This window comes from Cyanistes caeruleus, chromosome 7, assembly GCF_971803275.1.
Source record: "Cyanistes caeruleus chromosome 7, bCyaCae1.hap1.1, whole genome shotgun sequence".
NCBI classification, from domain to species: Eukaryota; Metazoa; Chordata; class Aves; order Passeriformes; family Paridae; genus Cyanistes; species Cyanistes caeruleus.
This window is the reverse complement of record NC_141707.1, coordinates 13456713-13471307: the sequence shown is the minus strand read 5'-3', so window position 1 is coordinate 13471307 and position 14595 is coordinate 13456713. Positions and strand designations below refer to the sequence as shown.

Here is a 14595-nt window from a genome sequence, read left to right as displayed (position 1 = left end):
GAAGGCAGAAAATGAGAACTCAGTTTGCTGCAGCTATGTGTTTCCTCTGTTCATTTTGGGGGAATTTTGGGCTGCTTAATTGTTTAGTGAGGGTAACTAACTGGACATACATCATACATGAGATCTTTCTGCTCTATTCCTGATGGCAGCAGAATGGTTGAAAAGAACAGTGCTCTGCTGACAGGTTATGCTTGGGTGGGTTTTCAATGTGCTAAATGCAAGCAGGATTTTCTTCTTTGGGAGGCAGGACTTAATAAATTTAATCTGTGCATGTGTTCTTGCAGTGTGTGTTGTTTGTTACATACTGCTGTTCCATTGTGTGTGAGGAGATTGCAGGAGCAATGTATTTTTTCAAGTTTGGCAACCAACAGCACAGGCAATAAAGGGAAAGGTGAAATTGTTTAATTCATTTTCCCCAAAGAGCATCTAAAAATGTCCCAGTGAATGCTCCTGATGAGGGAAGAAGGCTTTCTAGGGTTCTTCTGGGACACTTAGTTCCAGCACCTCAGTGCCAGAATGTCATCCATGGGTGATAGGGTTTGTCTGATCAACAGCATAAAATATGGGTGATGCATCTTGGGGAGTTTTTATCTATATATACAAATGAATGTGAAAAATATATAATGTGGGCTCTTAAAAATTGAACTTTGTATCAGTGGGACTGTGCTGGGGTTCAGTCTGCAGGAACTGTGTGGGTCTTTCCCAACTAGCTCAGCATGAGTCAAAATTAACTTTGTATTGTATATTCTACTTATTCATTGTTCTTTAATATCTGACGTATCATTACTCATGATGAGCATGAGTATTTCTATCCAAGAGCAGGTTTGGAGGTTTCTAAGGCTTGGAGGAGCAGGTTTTGTGACTGTGATGTCTCCATGAACTAGGCTGCAAGAACAAGTGCAGCATCTTCCTTTGCTTCAACTCTTCAGTCAGCAGTGGTAGTAGTAAAACTGTATCATAAAATATTAATCTGAACATAACATTTAGTTACATAAGCAGAAAAACTTTGTCATCTGACTTAAAATGAGATGGTGTTTTCACAGAGAGAAAGCACACAAACACTTGCTGTTGGTGTCAAGCAATATTCTCAGCATGAGTAGAAAGTGGGAGGAGTATCAACACATTTCATTTTGTACAGTGTTCAGGAAAGAAATTAAATTAAATATGCAGCTTCTGAGATTTGTGGTCCATAAACTGGTGGTGGCACAAATAAATGTAATGTCTAATGAATGAAATTTCTGCCCAGGTGGTTGGAGACAGACCAGGAATGGCTTTCTAGGTAGCCACTGAATTGGAGTCTGTTTGGAACTGATACAGGAGAGACAATGCCAGATTCCTCAGCTGGCGTGAGTCGCCCTGGCCCATTAAATGTCAGAGCCAGATAGGTTTACACCAGCTCTGAGGTCTGATCCATAATCACATGGTTCAAACTGGGGAAGGGTGCTGTGTGGTTTTATTTTTCCAGGCTACATGAAAGCAGGAAGCTTTGAGTACTTCTTCATCTCATTTCTGTCAGAAAGGAGGAGGATCAAGGTAACCATCTCACAGAAGCAATTTCTGTGTGATGCCACAGTTGTGGATGTGCAAGAACAGTTGTCTGGGCAAATACAAGCTGCATTCCCCTTTTTGGTGGTGCCTTTCCCCATCCTGGGCTTTGAGCTGCTGCCTGAGGGCATCATGTTTGAGCTGAGTCCCTTACCCTTGTTCCCCATCAAGGTGTTTGCCATCTTGGCAATATTACTTTGCTTTACTCTTTCAGAAGGCTCTGGGCTTCTTGTCAAGAGGCTGTCCTTACATTTTGGTGGGCCTGTTGCTGTGTCATATAGGAGAAGTGGGAAAGGTGCACGTAAATAAAGACATTAATAGGTTAAAGAGTACAGTTTTCTCCCTCCATTGACTGTCCCTGATATTGGAGATTTAGATGGTGGAATCTAGAGATGTGGATTTGGCAGATGTGCTGGATGGAAAACTGTACTTCGGTTATGATAAACAGATGTTATCCTTATTCCTGAAAGCCAGCATCAAGTTGTTTATTTCAGATCTCAAAAGAACAGAGGCAGTTTCAGATTTATTTCCTCTTCTGGCAGAAAAATTTGAAAGTGAAAAATGGCAAAGATTACAAAACAGCCATATTAAAGAGAAGTAGAATACAGAAAGTTTCCTCTCCGCTGATTTTATCTGTAACATTATATCTTACGTCGTCTACTTCAGCCTCACAAAGCAAATCCCTACAGCTAAGCCTTTCTGTCAAGCTCAGGAAGAGATGGTGGAGAAGGTGAGGCTGAGAAAAGGCTTTACTCTGAAGAACTCCTTTTTTTAAATGGGTGTTTTATAGGATGGCTGGGTGCTGTGGCTATCTGAAAGGATTTTAAGTGAAATCTTTAAAGCAATGTATATTTTAAAGGAAGCTTGTCGTATGAATGACATAATTTCCACCAATTTGAGTGTTTTTCAGCCCACTTTGTTCCTATAGACACACAGATTAATTCATGGAGTCTTGTACGAAATGCACTGAAAAGTGGTTAAGGTACTTGGTCCAGACTATAGAGCGGGGCACTGAATTTCTGGTTGACTTTGAGGATGTGCTGTGGGATGGTCTTGAAAATTTAAGCTTCTGGGGTTTGTACACTGCCTATTTTAGATGTATTAGCATGTTCTAGAGCACTTAGTCTTTAAAAATGGATTTCTGTGTTACAATGCTTTCAAAGGGTTGTCCTCAGGGCTGTCACAAGATGGGCCCCCAAGTTCCTGGAGTGTAGAGGACACCTTTGAAAACATGAGCATTGCTCTTCCAGTGCACCTGTTCAATCATCCTTAAAATGACAGGTATTTCCTGTCCCCAAAAGAGTGCATCAGTGCTGGTGAAGTTTTTTCACTGTTGTTAACCATTGCCTGCAAAGAACAGCTGCAAACCTAGAAGCTGAATTTTGGTGATGGAAATGGCAGTACAAGAGGAAATGTTTTGAAACATCTCTTCAGAAGATGTGCATCTCAGTAAATGTAGAAGAGCAGGTTCTATAACAGGCAATAGCTGTGTTGTGTAGCTCCTGAAAAACAGAAACCACAGACATATTAAACTGCATTAGAACCTAAGAGCAATTTCACTGTTTCACATAGAGAGACACAAAGAGGTAAAGGGATGTGGAAAACAGATGAGACTGAAAAGGCTGGTTAGCATGGTATATTATTTTATTTACACCGGTCTTGTTTTCCTTTTACTATTTTCGTCAGTGGCTTTCTTGGTAACTATTTCAGTTTCTCAAAGGGTAAGTGGATCACTGAAGGGCACGAATAGCTACTGATGGAGATACTTCTCTTGGTTTTCTCATCATCTTCATACTCACCAATGCTGTTGGAGTTGTTAAATACTGAGGAATAATGTTGGTCATGCTTTGCTACTCTATATATTAGCCTCTCTTATTTGTAACCATCTGCTTGTAGGAGTTAGAGAATGGGTAGAGATAAAATAAAAGAAACCTTAGTTAATAAGATAAGGCAAAACCCCAAGGCAAATACAAAACCAATTTCTAAACCCAAAAATTTTTACCTTTGACAGTTTTTACTATCAATCACTAGGAATTAATGTAAGCAGTTTCCATCTCCAGGACACCTACCAGCCCAAATCAGGATAATGGAAGAAGGTGCCTTGAAGCCCTGTTGGCTTCTTGGTGGTAGAGCAAGTTACTGTTTTATTGGTCTCTGGAGCCTCACACAGTGCAGACAAAGGGCAGGATGCATATGTGTCAACTGTAATGGCCTTCTCACAAAGACAGAAGACAGCAAAAGCTTCCTTTTCCTTCCTTCCTTAGACAGATTAATTTGAAAACTCTTTGAAACGGTGTCTTTTCCAAAGGGGGTTTTTCCAGAGGGCAGGTTGTACCACCAGGTACCAGGTTCTGAAGTAAGTTTGGAGGACTGCCTCGAATTGTTGCAGTAGTTATGAAAGTGGCCTTGTTTTCCTTGCAGCCAAAAAACTGCATCCTGACTTGTGGAAATATGCAAGAACTTGTTTCTTCTTTGATTATCTAACATGATTCCCAATAACCACTGTGATTCACAGGCAAGCATCTTAATATTCCTGAGAATCAGCTCTCAGAAAGTACTGGTGATTCAGAGAGTGGGATTTATTAATTACAGCCTTTTGAATGCACTTAAGTCAGGGTGCAAAATGAAGCTTAAGCATTCCTTTGTTCATGAGGTTTAGAAGCTCACCCAGGCTGTGCTCATGACACCTGTGCTTCTCTCCTTTTTTTACTGCATTTGCTACTCATCTCAGACTAATACTGCTACCTGCAAGCCTGTGAGGTACAATATTTTTAGGTTAAGCCTTTTAAAAAATTAGTTTCTCTAGTCCTTATCACTAGATTTCCTTCCTGAGGTATTATTACATCAGTGGATAGCTTTAGTATTTCTTGCAAAAAGATATTTTTGATTGCACAAATGTACAGGATACCTTTTAAAAAAATTTTTGGAGGGATCTGCAGTCAGCCAGAAGCACTGTAGCTGTCAAATATTCTTCCTTTATCCTTTTCTCTGGCAAGCCAGCCCAAATTCATCTTCTTGCCCAGCTGCCCTTGTCAGAGCACCTGTTAGCACTGAACTGCACTGGAGGTAGATGAGTGGTCTTCTTCATCCCTGCTCTTCCGTTGTTTGCCCAGGAGCACCCACAGAGCCTGATGTTGTAAATGCCCAGTTTGTCTCCAGCCTGAGCATTTCCTGATCCTGTTTCCTTGACCCTGGTAGGATTTGCAGAGCAGGGAAGTGGTTATTTTTTGATGGTCTGCCTGACGGAGCTGGAAACAAGAGATGCTCAGGCTAGTTCCCTTCATCATGTCTGCAGATGGCAGAGTGCTTTGAGCAAAGGGTGCTTTTGTTCCCCCCAGCTGTATCAGTTGATCTAAAAAAATGCATCTGCATAGCCACACGTGTACATGCATACATATGTAATTCCTTCCAACAAATCTTGCTTCTTGTGTGTCCTGTAAACAAAGCAACTCCTAATAATAGTCCTATCTATCTGGTTCCTTTCTTTCCCAATCCCACTTTATCTATCTGACGTCTGGAAATGTATTTTCAAGGTGAACATGGTGCCAGGAGAGTCCTGGGGAGCACTGAGAGTACCAAGTGCTCAGCTCTGGTTACTGGGAAACAGCTGGGCAAGGCTCTCAGTGTCACACCCAAGGCGTGCATGTAACCTCTGCTGTTCGTTTGCAGGCGCTCGTGTCAATGCCAAGGACAATATGTGGCTGACTCCGCTCCATCGAGCAGTTGCTTCAAGAAGTGAAGTGAGTAAGATTTGATTACCCTGCTTTTACACATAATCAACATGTTGGGGGAAAAGCAAACCCTGGAGAGCCGTGGTAGGTGGCATGGGCATGCAAAGAGGGAAGGCATTTCCTGCGTGCAGGGCACTGTGGCTGGAGGCCAGTGTTTACAAGTTAGCTGTAGCTGCTCTTGAGCCTTCATGTGCTTGATTTCCACATTGCCATAGCAAGTCACAGGGAGTAGTGAGCAAAACTGACATGGGATGTGGTCTACAGTGCCCACATCACCTTCAGGTAGTGAAAAAAGAGGAATAAATCCCTGTGGGTGTGTGCATGCTGTGTGTGTGCCAGAAGGGAGTGGATGTGGATGTGATCCAACATGCATTACCACATAATTTGTTTTGGTTAATTACATTTCAAGGCATCCCTTAGGTTTTCTTTTAATGCATTTGATTCATGCAGAAGGGAGGGTTTGCCCATATTTCTTCTGCTTGACAAATAGAAATCCTCTGCCCTCATGTTGTACCTCTTCCATTGCTACCTTAAAAAGGAGCAGCAATAACTACTGGGAATGCAGCTCGGGGATTACTCCTTTCAACTGCAGCAGTATTCTTGGCTTTCCATGGGGGACCTCCCTGTCTACTTTTGCCTTCCAAATACTTCATTAACAGTGAGCCCAACTGCAGACCGAATTGGCTGCTGGGGATGAGGGGAGGGGTTGTAAAGGAGACAGAGGGTGGCTGTCTTCCAGAGCCTGATGGACTCAAATCACCTCCGTAACAGTCCAGTGCTTGCCAAGCCTGGAGGCAGGAATCCTGGGCTCTCTTCTGAACTCAGGCATTGTTTGGCTGCTGGCTGAGCTTTCCAGCTGCTGGCATCCCCTGAAACCCTCTGAAAGGAATATCTGAGAGACTGTGAATGCTGTAATGAGGCAAAATACAAAAAGCCATGTTGGAAAACAAAGATCAGGCTTAAACCTTAAAAAACAGCCACAGTCTTTCTGATGCGGGAATTGCAGCGTGCTTGGTTTCTGGTTTTGGATGTGTCAGAGTACATGATTTTTATCATCAGTGACAGTCCTAACAGAAAATGTATGTCTTTCTGTGGTGCTGTGTCTCATCTTTAACTCCTTGTCAGCTGAAGCACAATGAGACAGTGTGCTGGCAGTTCTGGTACCTCTCAGTGAGCACCCAGGTGCATTAGTAAAGCAGCAGGGGGAGGCACCAGCCTTTAAACCCTTTTCATGGTATATTTCATAAACACATTAAACTTTCTCCTCCTGGCATTTTTTCTTCATGATTTATACTATTATTGCTACTTTTGGTAACAATTTGGAAACAGGATTTATTATTTTTGAGGCTCTTTTAGTGCTGCTTTTTACCTTCCTATGCAAGTGAACAAATGTACAGCTTTGATGGTGATAGTAATAGACAGCAATAGGTGAATTCAAAGTTCCCATTGACAGAGGATGAATTAGTGGTCCAGGAGTTGACCAGTAGGACTCTGTGTAGTTTTGGAAGCACAGTTGTTTTTAGAATTATCACCAAGAAATGTTAAGTTTTTTAATCAATCTTTTACTATGAAGATTTCAGAGGATTCAGAAATTATTTCATTGAATCCTTTTATATGTTGATTGAAATATTGGACACTTCTTTACTTATGTCTTGATGATTTTTCAGGGGCTTTAGGGATTCAAATGTTTATTTACAAATCAGCATCCCTTAGGGTGTCTGTGTAGGATTGTTAATGGGTACATCACCTTCCAGCCCTAAACAGTTTGAAAAAGTTATGACATTTCACTGTGATAGCTTGGGATAGCTAGAGAGACTGACTGCAGAGGCTTACACTATAGCTGGGCACTGCATGCATATGGAGAAACTATAATAAAAGGGTAAAGCTCAGGCTCTCTAGCTATCAAAAACAATAGAATTAAAACTTTTCCATAAGGATTTTAACTTTTGATCCCAAATCAGAAAGAGCAGTAGACTGCAGATGTAAACAAAAAGGTGTAAATGTTTTTCTTTTAAAATTTGAGTTTTTAGCTTCAGGTATTCAGTCCTTATTATTTACTTCTAAAAATTATCCTTTAACTTTTTCTTTCTTTCACTAAGAGTGCATGGATTTTCCTGCTGACTTCATGTCCCAGCTGGGTAGGTCTCCAGTGAATTACATTTAAATGACTCTTAAAATAGTAGGCCTGTAATTTAAAAAACAAAACCCTATTGAGACATCAGCAGTCACAGATCATCATTGGTGCTGTAGGAGATGCAGTGTCATGCACTGAACAAATCTGTTAGAGGATAGCTTGTGAGACTACTGTAGAAAATGAAACTGCTGAGATCAGTTGAGGACAAAGACATAAAACTCCCAGTATGTATAAGTAATGTTGATACAGACTGCAGGCACTCTCCTGGGCCATTCTAGATATAAAAGTACTATGTAAACACAGTGTGTGCATTTGTTATTCCTAATAAAATTTTGGCTGGGCTTAACAGAAAACTTTACAGTTTATGGAAAGAGAATAAGGTACTATGTAGGACTATGGCTCTCCTACATACCAGGTGTGAGCTGTATTTATCAGACAAGGCTGCTTGAATGCTACTGTGTCCCGGTAGTTTGTCTGTATTTTGTTTGTGGGGGGGAAAAAGGAGGAGGAAACTAAATGCAATTTTGAGAAGAATTTGTGGTTTTTATCTGACTTGCTTAATGGCAGATGCATGAGTAGATGCAGAAATGAACTGATTGTGAATTCTCCAGCAAGAGAGGGACTCTCAAGAGAGAACAGTACATTTTCTCACTGGGAAATATTTACTTTTAACCAACAAAATTAACCTTAAAAGATGTTGTTTGGTCTCAGGCTGACAGAATGGATATTGCAGTCAAGACCCTTGGCCCACACTTAGGCCTTGGGGAGGAAAGGAATGCTAATGCTAAGCTGGGGACATCAGCATTCTCATGTTTTCTTAAAGCTAAAATTTTGTTTTCACACGTTCTTCTTTATTTTTAACTTTTTCCTGTTTATAAATAAAAGGTGCAGCACTTTACTGTTATTTTGACGTGCTTTTCATCTTGTAGATGATTCCTGTAGCAGTGTGTGTTGGGTTTGTGTGGCAAGGTTCTGGTAGTGGGGGCATCTTCTATGAGAAACTGCCAGAAGCTTCTTCATGTCTGACAGAGCCAGCACCAGGCAGCTCCTGGAGTGTCCTGCTGCTGGCCAAGGCTATTGATGCCATCAGTGATGGCAGTAAAGACTCAAGGGAATTCATTTCTTCACTGAAAGCACATCTGTGAGGCACTGCCGGTTAATCAGCCAAACAGGCTCTGTGCACAGGCAGCCTAGGACATCCTCAAATCCACCTGGCAAGTTCTGGCTGCGAGGCCGCTGCTCTCAGTGCCAGCAGAGCGATGTGTGCTGGGCCATTTGAAAGGACAGTGCCATTCCAGGAGCCTGGCAGGTGGTTCGGAGGGATGTTGTTCTCCGTGTGCCCGTGCTGTGCGCGACACAGCCGGGCAGCAGCCGGAGCTGTCAGGAGCAGGGCCGTGCTGACGGCTGTGGCTGCGCTGCCGTTGCAGGAAGCCGTGCAGGTGCTCATCAAGCACTCGGCCGATGTCAATGCCCGGGACAAGAACTGGCAGACGCCGCTGCACGTGGCAGCCGCCAACAAGGCTGTGAAGTGTGCGGAGATCCTCATCCCCCTGCTGAGCAGCGTCAACGTGTCCGACCGCGGTGGGCGCACGGCTCTGCACCACGCCGCCCTCAACGGACACGTCGAGGTGAGCTCTGCAAGCCTCGCTCTGCGCTACTTGCCTGGGCTGTTGTCTCATTTACTGCTCTTCACCTGCTCTGGCTGGGTCTAGACTGAGCCCCAGGTCCCTGAGCCCCAAGGTTCCTGTCACTCGGCTGCTTCCCATACTATGGGATGGGTTCCCTTCCTTTTCCTGCAGAAACACAGCAGTGGCTGGAAGGAACCTGTGTAGAGCCAGGGTAAGAGGGAGGTGTGCAGGCACTCCTGGAGAGCTGGCTGTGCCACTGCTTCCAGCAGCTCCAGGGTCTCCTTACTTCTTTGGAGCTGGACTGCCTGTGAAAATAAGAGTGACAGAATGGAAAGAAGGGAAGACTGGTGGATTCGTTTCACACTGAAGAAACGTGCAGCTGTGAAGCAGAGATCCAGTCACTCTGCTTTTCTAATTGGCCTTCTAGAAAATATGCTTCTGTTTTTCCCTACTTATAGAAAGGCAAACCTTTCAAGTATTATTATTTAACTGTATGAAAAGCTAACGTAAATAAAGCCCCTAGACCTTTTCCTCCTCAGTTTTGCTAGTCTTTAGATCTGGGTTAAAGGGCACCCATTTTCCAATTCCACACTTGAAAATCTAGATATGGAGGAAAAACTCTTAGACTGGAATAGTAAGTGTCTGTCAATTAAAGTTGATGAGCTGTAACTAAAAGAAGAAAGAGAAATGGTAGCTCCTATAAAATGGTGATGGTGTTTGGCCTTTAAAACACTGGACTGTAGGAAAGAGATAGTAATGCCTGTGTCCAGCTCTCATAATCTAAATCTTTTTGATAGAGAATATCAGAAACAGTCATTCAAATGCAGCATCTTGTGATCCCAGCTTTATTGCAAGATTGATTTGTTATAAACCTTTGAGAGTGTGATCTGGAGGGCTGGTTTAAACTGCTTTTGTTACTTCTAGATGGTGAACTTGCTCTTAGCCAAGGGGGCAAACATCAATGCTTTTGACAAAAAGGACAGAAGAGCTCTTCACTGGGCAGCGTACATGGGTAAGGCTTGGGCTGCTGCTCCTTTTTAATTGCCTGTTCACAAATGGATAGCATGTCTTAAAATGGACAAGAACAGACCTGGCCATGGAAAGAGAGTGTTGTAATTACCCTGAGGAGGGAAGGGTTCAGCTGATCTAAGTAAACACTGTCCATTTATGGGTTTGCAGCTAGGGAGATCTTGGCTGTGATTTCCTTTCTAAGTCAGTTAATTGTGGGCTTTTTGTGTTGCTTTTTCATATTGGGCTTTTTATCCTGACTCTAAGTCAAGCCTGAACTATATTTGTGCTAGAAAAAAAATCCAGGTTATATTTGTTTCATTTTTTGCTCAGAAGTACTTTCAATGAAATGCAGGTAACTGTAATCATAAATTTTGCTGTTAATTGAAGTTTATAAGTAGGTAGGTTGTGATATTCTCATAGGAAATGCACTATAAGCACTTCCTCTTAGGAGCAAATTGTCACCTTTTATTCCAGAGTGGACAAGAGCAACCAAATGTCTGTTCAAAAAATAATTGGTGTTACCAAATACTGCTTAATTCAAACAGTTTGCCTTGTCACTCCTTTCAAGTTAAAGGCAAATTTCCTACAGTGGGACATTATAACTTAAAAATACAAGATTGCCTGTGATAGTGGTCATGCTTGTTCAAGAGCTTTTGCTGGCCAGGCTGTATATTTCAGGTTAAAAATTGTGGCAAGTTGTGTGCCCTCAGCCAGGAGCTCCTTCATTTGACCTGTCAGAAATCTTGATTTTAATCCTGGCACATTTAGAAATGAGATAATAGGAGATTTCCAACTGTGAGAAAAGCATATTGTGTGGTTTTTTGATATACACAGACACAGATGGAAAGGCTCTTGCCAACAACTGTGATGTGGCTTTTGAGCTAACGAGCTTTGAACTTCACTCTCTAGATTTGAAAGGCTGTTACATCGTGCTGTGCAATTCCATGCCTCTTTTCCACTCAAATGTTTTCAGAAATTCATGATGTACTTTTGAAAGCATTTAGATAACATCTAAGGCCTAAATTAGCAATGGAGTCTATAGTGCAATTTAGACAGACGTTAGATAACAAGATGAGAGCTGTAAACCTCACAGAGTTTCTGGAATATTTAATGTTTTTTGGGCACTAATTATCTATGGACTTTGTACATACGGCATTCTAGTTCCTGCACATGACCAGAGCTGCCCCTGTCATGAAAGTGCTGTGCAACTCAGATGGAGCACAACTTTGTGTGGTGTTAGACATAATAAATGTTTAATTCTAAGACAGACAGTTCTGTCTCAGCATGAAGCAGTAAGACTGTTCCTCTTAATTTTATTATTTATTAAGGCTATTCTTTATCTCTAAGGAAACCCAAGAAGTGTTAGCAGCTGTGTTTACAGGTGTCATCAATAGGATGCTGTTTTGGGAGGCTTGCATTGCCATGCTCCTCTGCTCACTGTATCACTGTCCTCTGTATGAGGGAGAATAAAACACTCTGTTAGCTTGAGAGAAATGAATGGAAAAGAGGTGTGGTTTTGTTATTTTGGCAAGTGGAAAATCAATTCAGTAAAGAGAAATCTGACACATTTGGAGAAGGTGAATGCATGGATTTCTTCACAAGGCCTGGAGCTAGGATTAGAAACATTCATGAAAATGCTTTTTCTTCCTTTGTAAAACTGTGGGAGCACATTGAAACAGCAGTGAAAGGGCAGTGTGTTAGCAAGAAAGCAGTAATCTGTGAGAAGTGATGCTGTAGGATGGTCTACTCGTTATTGATAACACTCTTTTATCTTTTGAAGGTCACCTGGAAGTTGTTGCCTTACTGATTAATCATGGTGCAGAAGTGACTTGTAAAGACAAGAAGGGTTACACCCCACTTCATGCAGCTGCCTCCAATGGGCAGATTAACATTGTGAAACAACTCCTTAACCTGGGGGTGGAGGTATGTGGTAATATGCACTTTATTTCTCTCTATTTAGAGATAGTCTTTTCTTCTTTCTTATGGATGCTGCTAAAGACAGTGACTTTGAAAGAAAAGAGGTCCCATTTTCCAGACCACCTTATTCTTGATGTGGTTTATTGGTTCAAGAGTCAGGACACATTCTGTATTAAAGAAAGCCTCTTATGGACAGTAAATTTGAGGCCACCTTGCTGAAGGAATCAGGAGATATATCCTGTTCCTGCAGAAGAAGATGGGAATAATGAAATTTTCCTTGGGTCAGCATTTCCTTTGATACAATGAGTGTTCTCAACACATAGACTGCGTACCTTACTAAACAGCAGTTCAGGCTGTTTCAGTCTGCAGACCTATATATCCTCTGTAGCAGATAGATTGTTTTCACTCTGGAAAATAGCTTTTTTTTCAGGGCACAGACTTCTTGTTATTGTCAACTCCTCAAAGCAGTTGTGAGATGACCAGGAGCCTAGTCAGACAATTAATCAGAGATGTCAAATAAAGCCATTGCTTTTACCATGGCATTTTCAGCTGACTTGACCTGACAGAAAATTGTCAGAAGTTCATGTTCATAGGCTGTTGGCTGTGAAGGGGAATAGCTGTTTCCTGTTATTAACAGTGGTATGCTAATAAATCCCTTTAAGTTCCACATTCTCCACCACTGGAGATATGATCTTTGAGATGCCTATATTTCATGGAAGGCTGTTCATGCCATTCCTGAGTCTTTTGTACAATCTGTCTTGTCCTGTTTTACAGAACAGCAGTTGAATACTAAGTTGGTCATCAAGAAGTAACATAATCATAATTACATCTTTATAATACTGAGTTACTGATAGTGGTTACTCATTGAAGTGTAAATATCTGTGCACTTTCAGGTTGCTTTCACTCAGATACCTTCTTTCCCTATCCAAAATAAAACTGTGGAAACAGCTCTTATGCCTGGTTCTGTTCACAAAAACACATTACCCACTGTTGTAATCTTTTTAAATATAAAGATGGTGAGCTTTTTATTCATACTGCTTTTCCACTTACATGGAAAAGCTTTCCAGCTTGTTAGGACTTTTGCCATCATTATCATCATTACATTGGCTTTAGAAATTGTTAGTAGGATAAAAAACTTAATAATAGGAAAGGTAAAGCATTCCAAGTGAAGCTGTCTGGCAGTATAATTTGTCGATGAGATGTGCTGGTGAGCACTATGCCCTATGACAGTTCAGGCCTCCAGCTATTTCCATTTGCTGTGTGTGATGCGTTACGTAAAATGCAAAGCTGATGTCTGTAATTATAACTATGTCTCCTTGACTCATTTTAGATTGATGAGATGAACATCTATGGAAATACTGCACTTCACATTGCCTGTTACAATGGTCAGGATTCTGTTGTTAACGAGCTGATTGACTATGGTGCTAATGTAAATCAGCCTAATAACAATGGATTCACCCCCTTGCATTTTGCTGCTGCCTCCACTCATGGAGCACTGTGTCTCGAACTACTAGTGAATAACGGGGCAGATGTTAATATTCAGGTAAAACTTAAACACCAGCTTTACAGTTTTACTTTATCCTATTTTGCATATCTCAGGAGGAAACTATAACAAGTACAGCATGGCTTTAAATCCTTGATGGAATCGGAGTGATGCTGAGAATGTTGATCATGAAACTGTTTGGGTGAGATTACATCCCAGCAGAGGAGCTCTCTCAGTGCCTTCATATATACAATCAGAACTCTAAACTCTAGGCCAGCCACTTACATGAAGGCATGAAAAAGTACCAAAATATAGTCCCAAGAACTCTGTCAAAATATTATTTCAGGGAGTGGTACTAAGTCAAAGAACTATTCCTTTCTGGTATTTTTCTTTCCCATATAATATGGATATAATTAAACCTGATTTCAGAAAGTTCCCTTTCCAGGGTAGCTTGTTACCTACTTTAGAGCCTCAGCTTACAAAGTCTGACGCTGCTTAGGATATCTGAATATTCTTGAACACACAACTTACACATCTTGATGAAGCTGAAAGGAACTTGCTCTTATCCGACAGAGGGTACTGGTATAAGCATCAGAAGACTTGAGGTCTTCTGAGTTCATATAAGGTTTTGACTACTTTAGTTAAAATTCTGTGTATTTCAGTTTCCCATCTGTGAAACTGGCATTTAACTTCTGGCAAGTCCCTTAAGATCAGTGTAGTAGAGTAGTCAGTGCAGTATTTTAACTCAGAATTATTAAGAAATTAGGGATTGTGTTTGCCAATGAAGGTGAAACCCCATGCAAATGAACATGATGTGAGTAGAGGTTGATACCACTTCCATGCTATTTTCTCATTTCTCATCTTTCCTGGTCTCAGTTTCTTTCTCTAAACCCCAAAACATTGCTCTGTACTCATTTTACCTTTGCTTTTGCATTGTGCTTTTGCTTAGCCTTCACATGCTAAATGGCTGTTCTGTTTCATTCCTGTCAGAGTAAGGATGGAAAGAGCCCCCTGCACATGACAGCTGTCCATGGGAGGTTCACGCGGTCGCAGACCCTCATCCAGAACGGTGAGTTTCTGTGCCTCTGGAGCGCCTCTCCAAGAGAACAGGCACATCCACTGTTGCAGTTTTCAGTTCTGACCCAG

At 41.6% G+C, this 14595-nt stretch overlaps 1 protein-coding gene across 20 annotated transcripts in view; it reads left to right on the top strand.

The window, feature by feature from the left end:
- ANKRD44 (ankyrin repeat domain 44) overlaps nucleotides 1-14595 on the top strand; it is a 130306-nt gene that overhangs the window by 69570 nt on the left and 46141 nt on the right. For all 20 annotated transcript variants that reach the window (XM_086897082.1, XM_086897071.1, XM_086897081.1 and 17 more), the window contains exons 4-9: nucleotides 5215-5285; nucleotides 8838-9038; nucleotides 9963-10050; nucleotides 11830-11972; nucleotides 13297-13509; nucleotides 14440-14518. In XM_086897082.1, the coding sequence (XP_086753208.1) occupies nucleotides 5215-5285; nucleotides 8838-9038; nucleotides 9963-10050; nucleotides 11830-11972; nucleotides 13297-13509; nucleotides 14440-14518 (795 nt within the window). The remainder of the gene's footprint in view (nucleotides 1-5214; nucleotides 5286-8837; nucleotides 9039-9962; nucleotides 10051-11829; nucleotides 11973-13296; nucleotides 13510-14439; nucleotides 14519-14595) is intronic.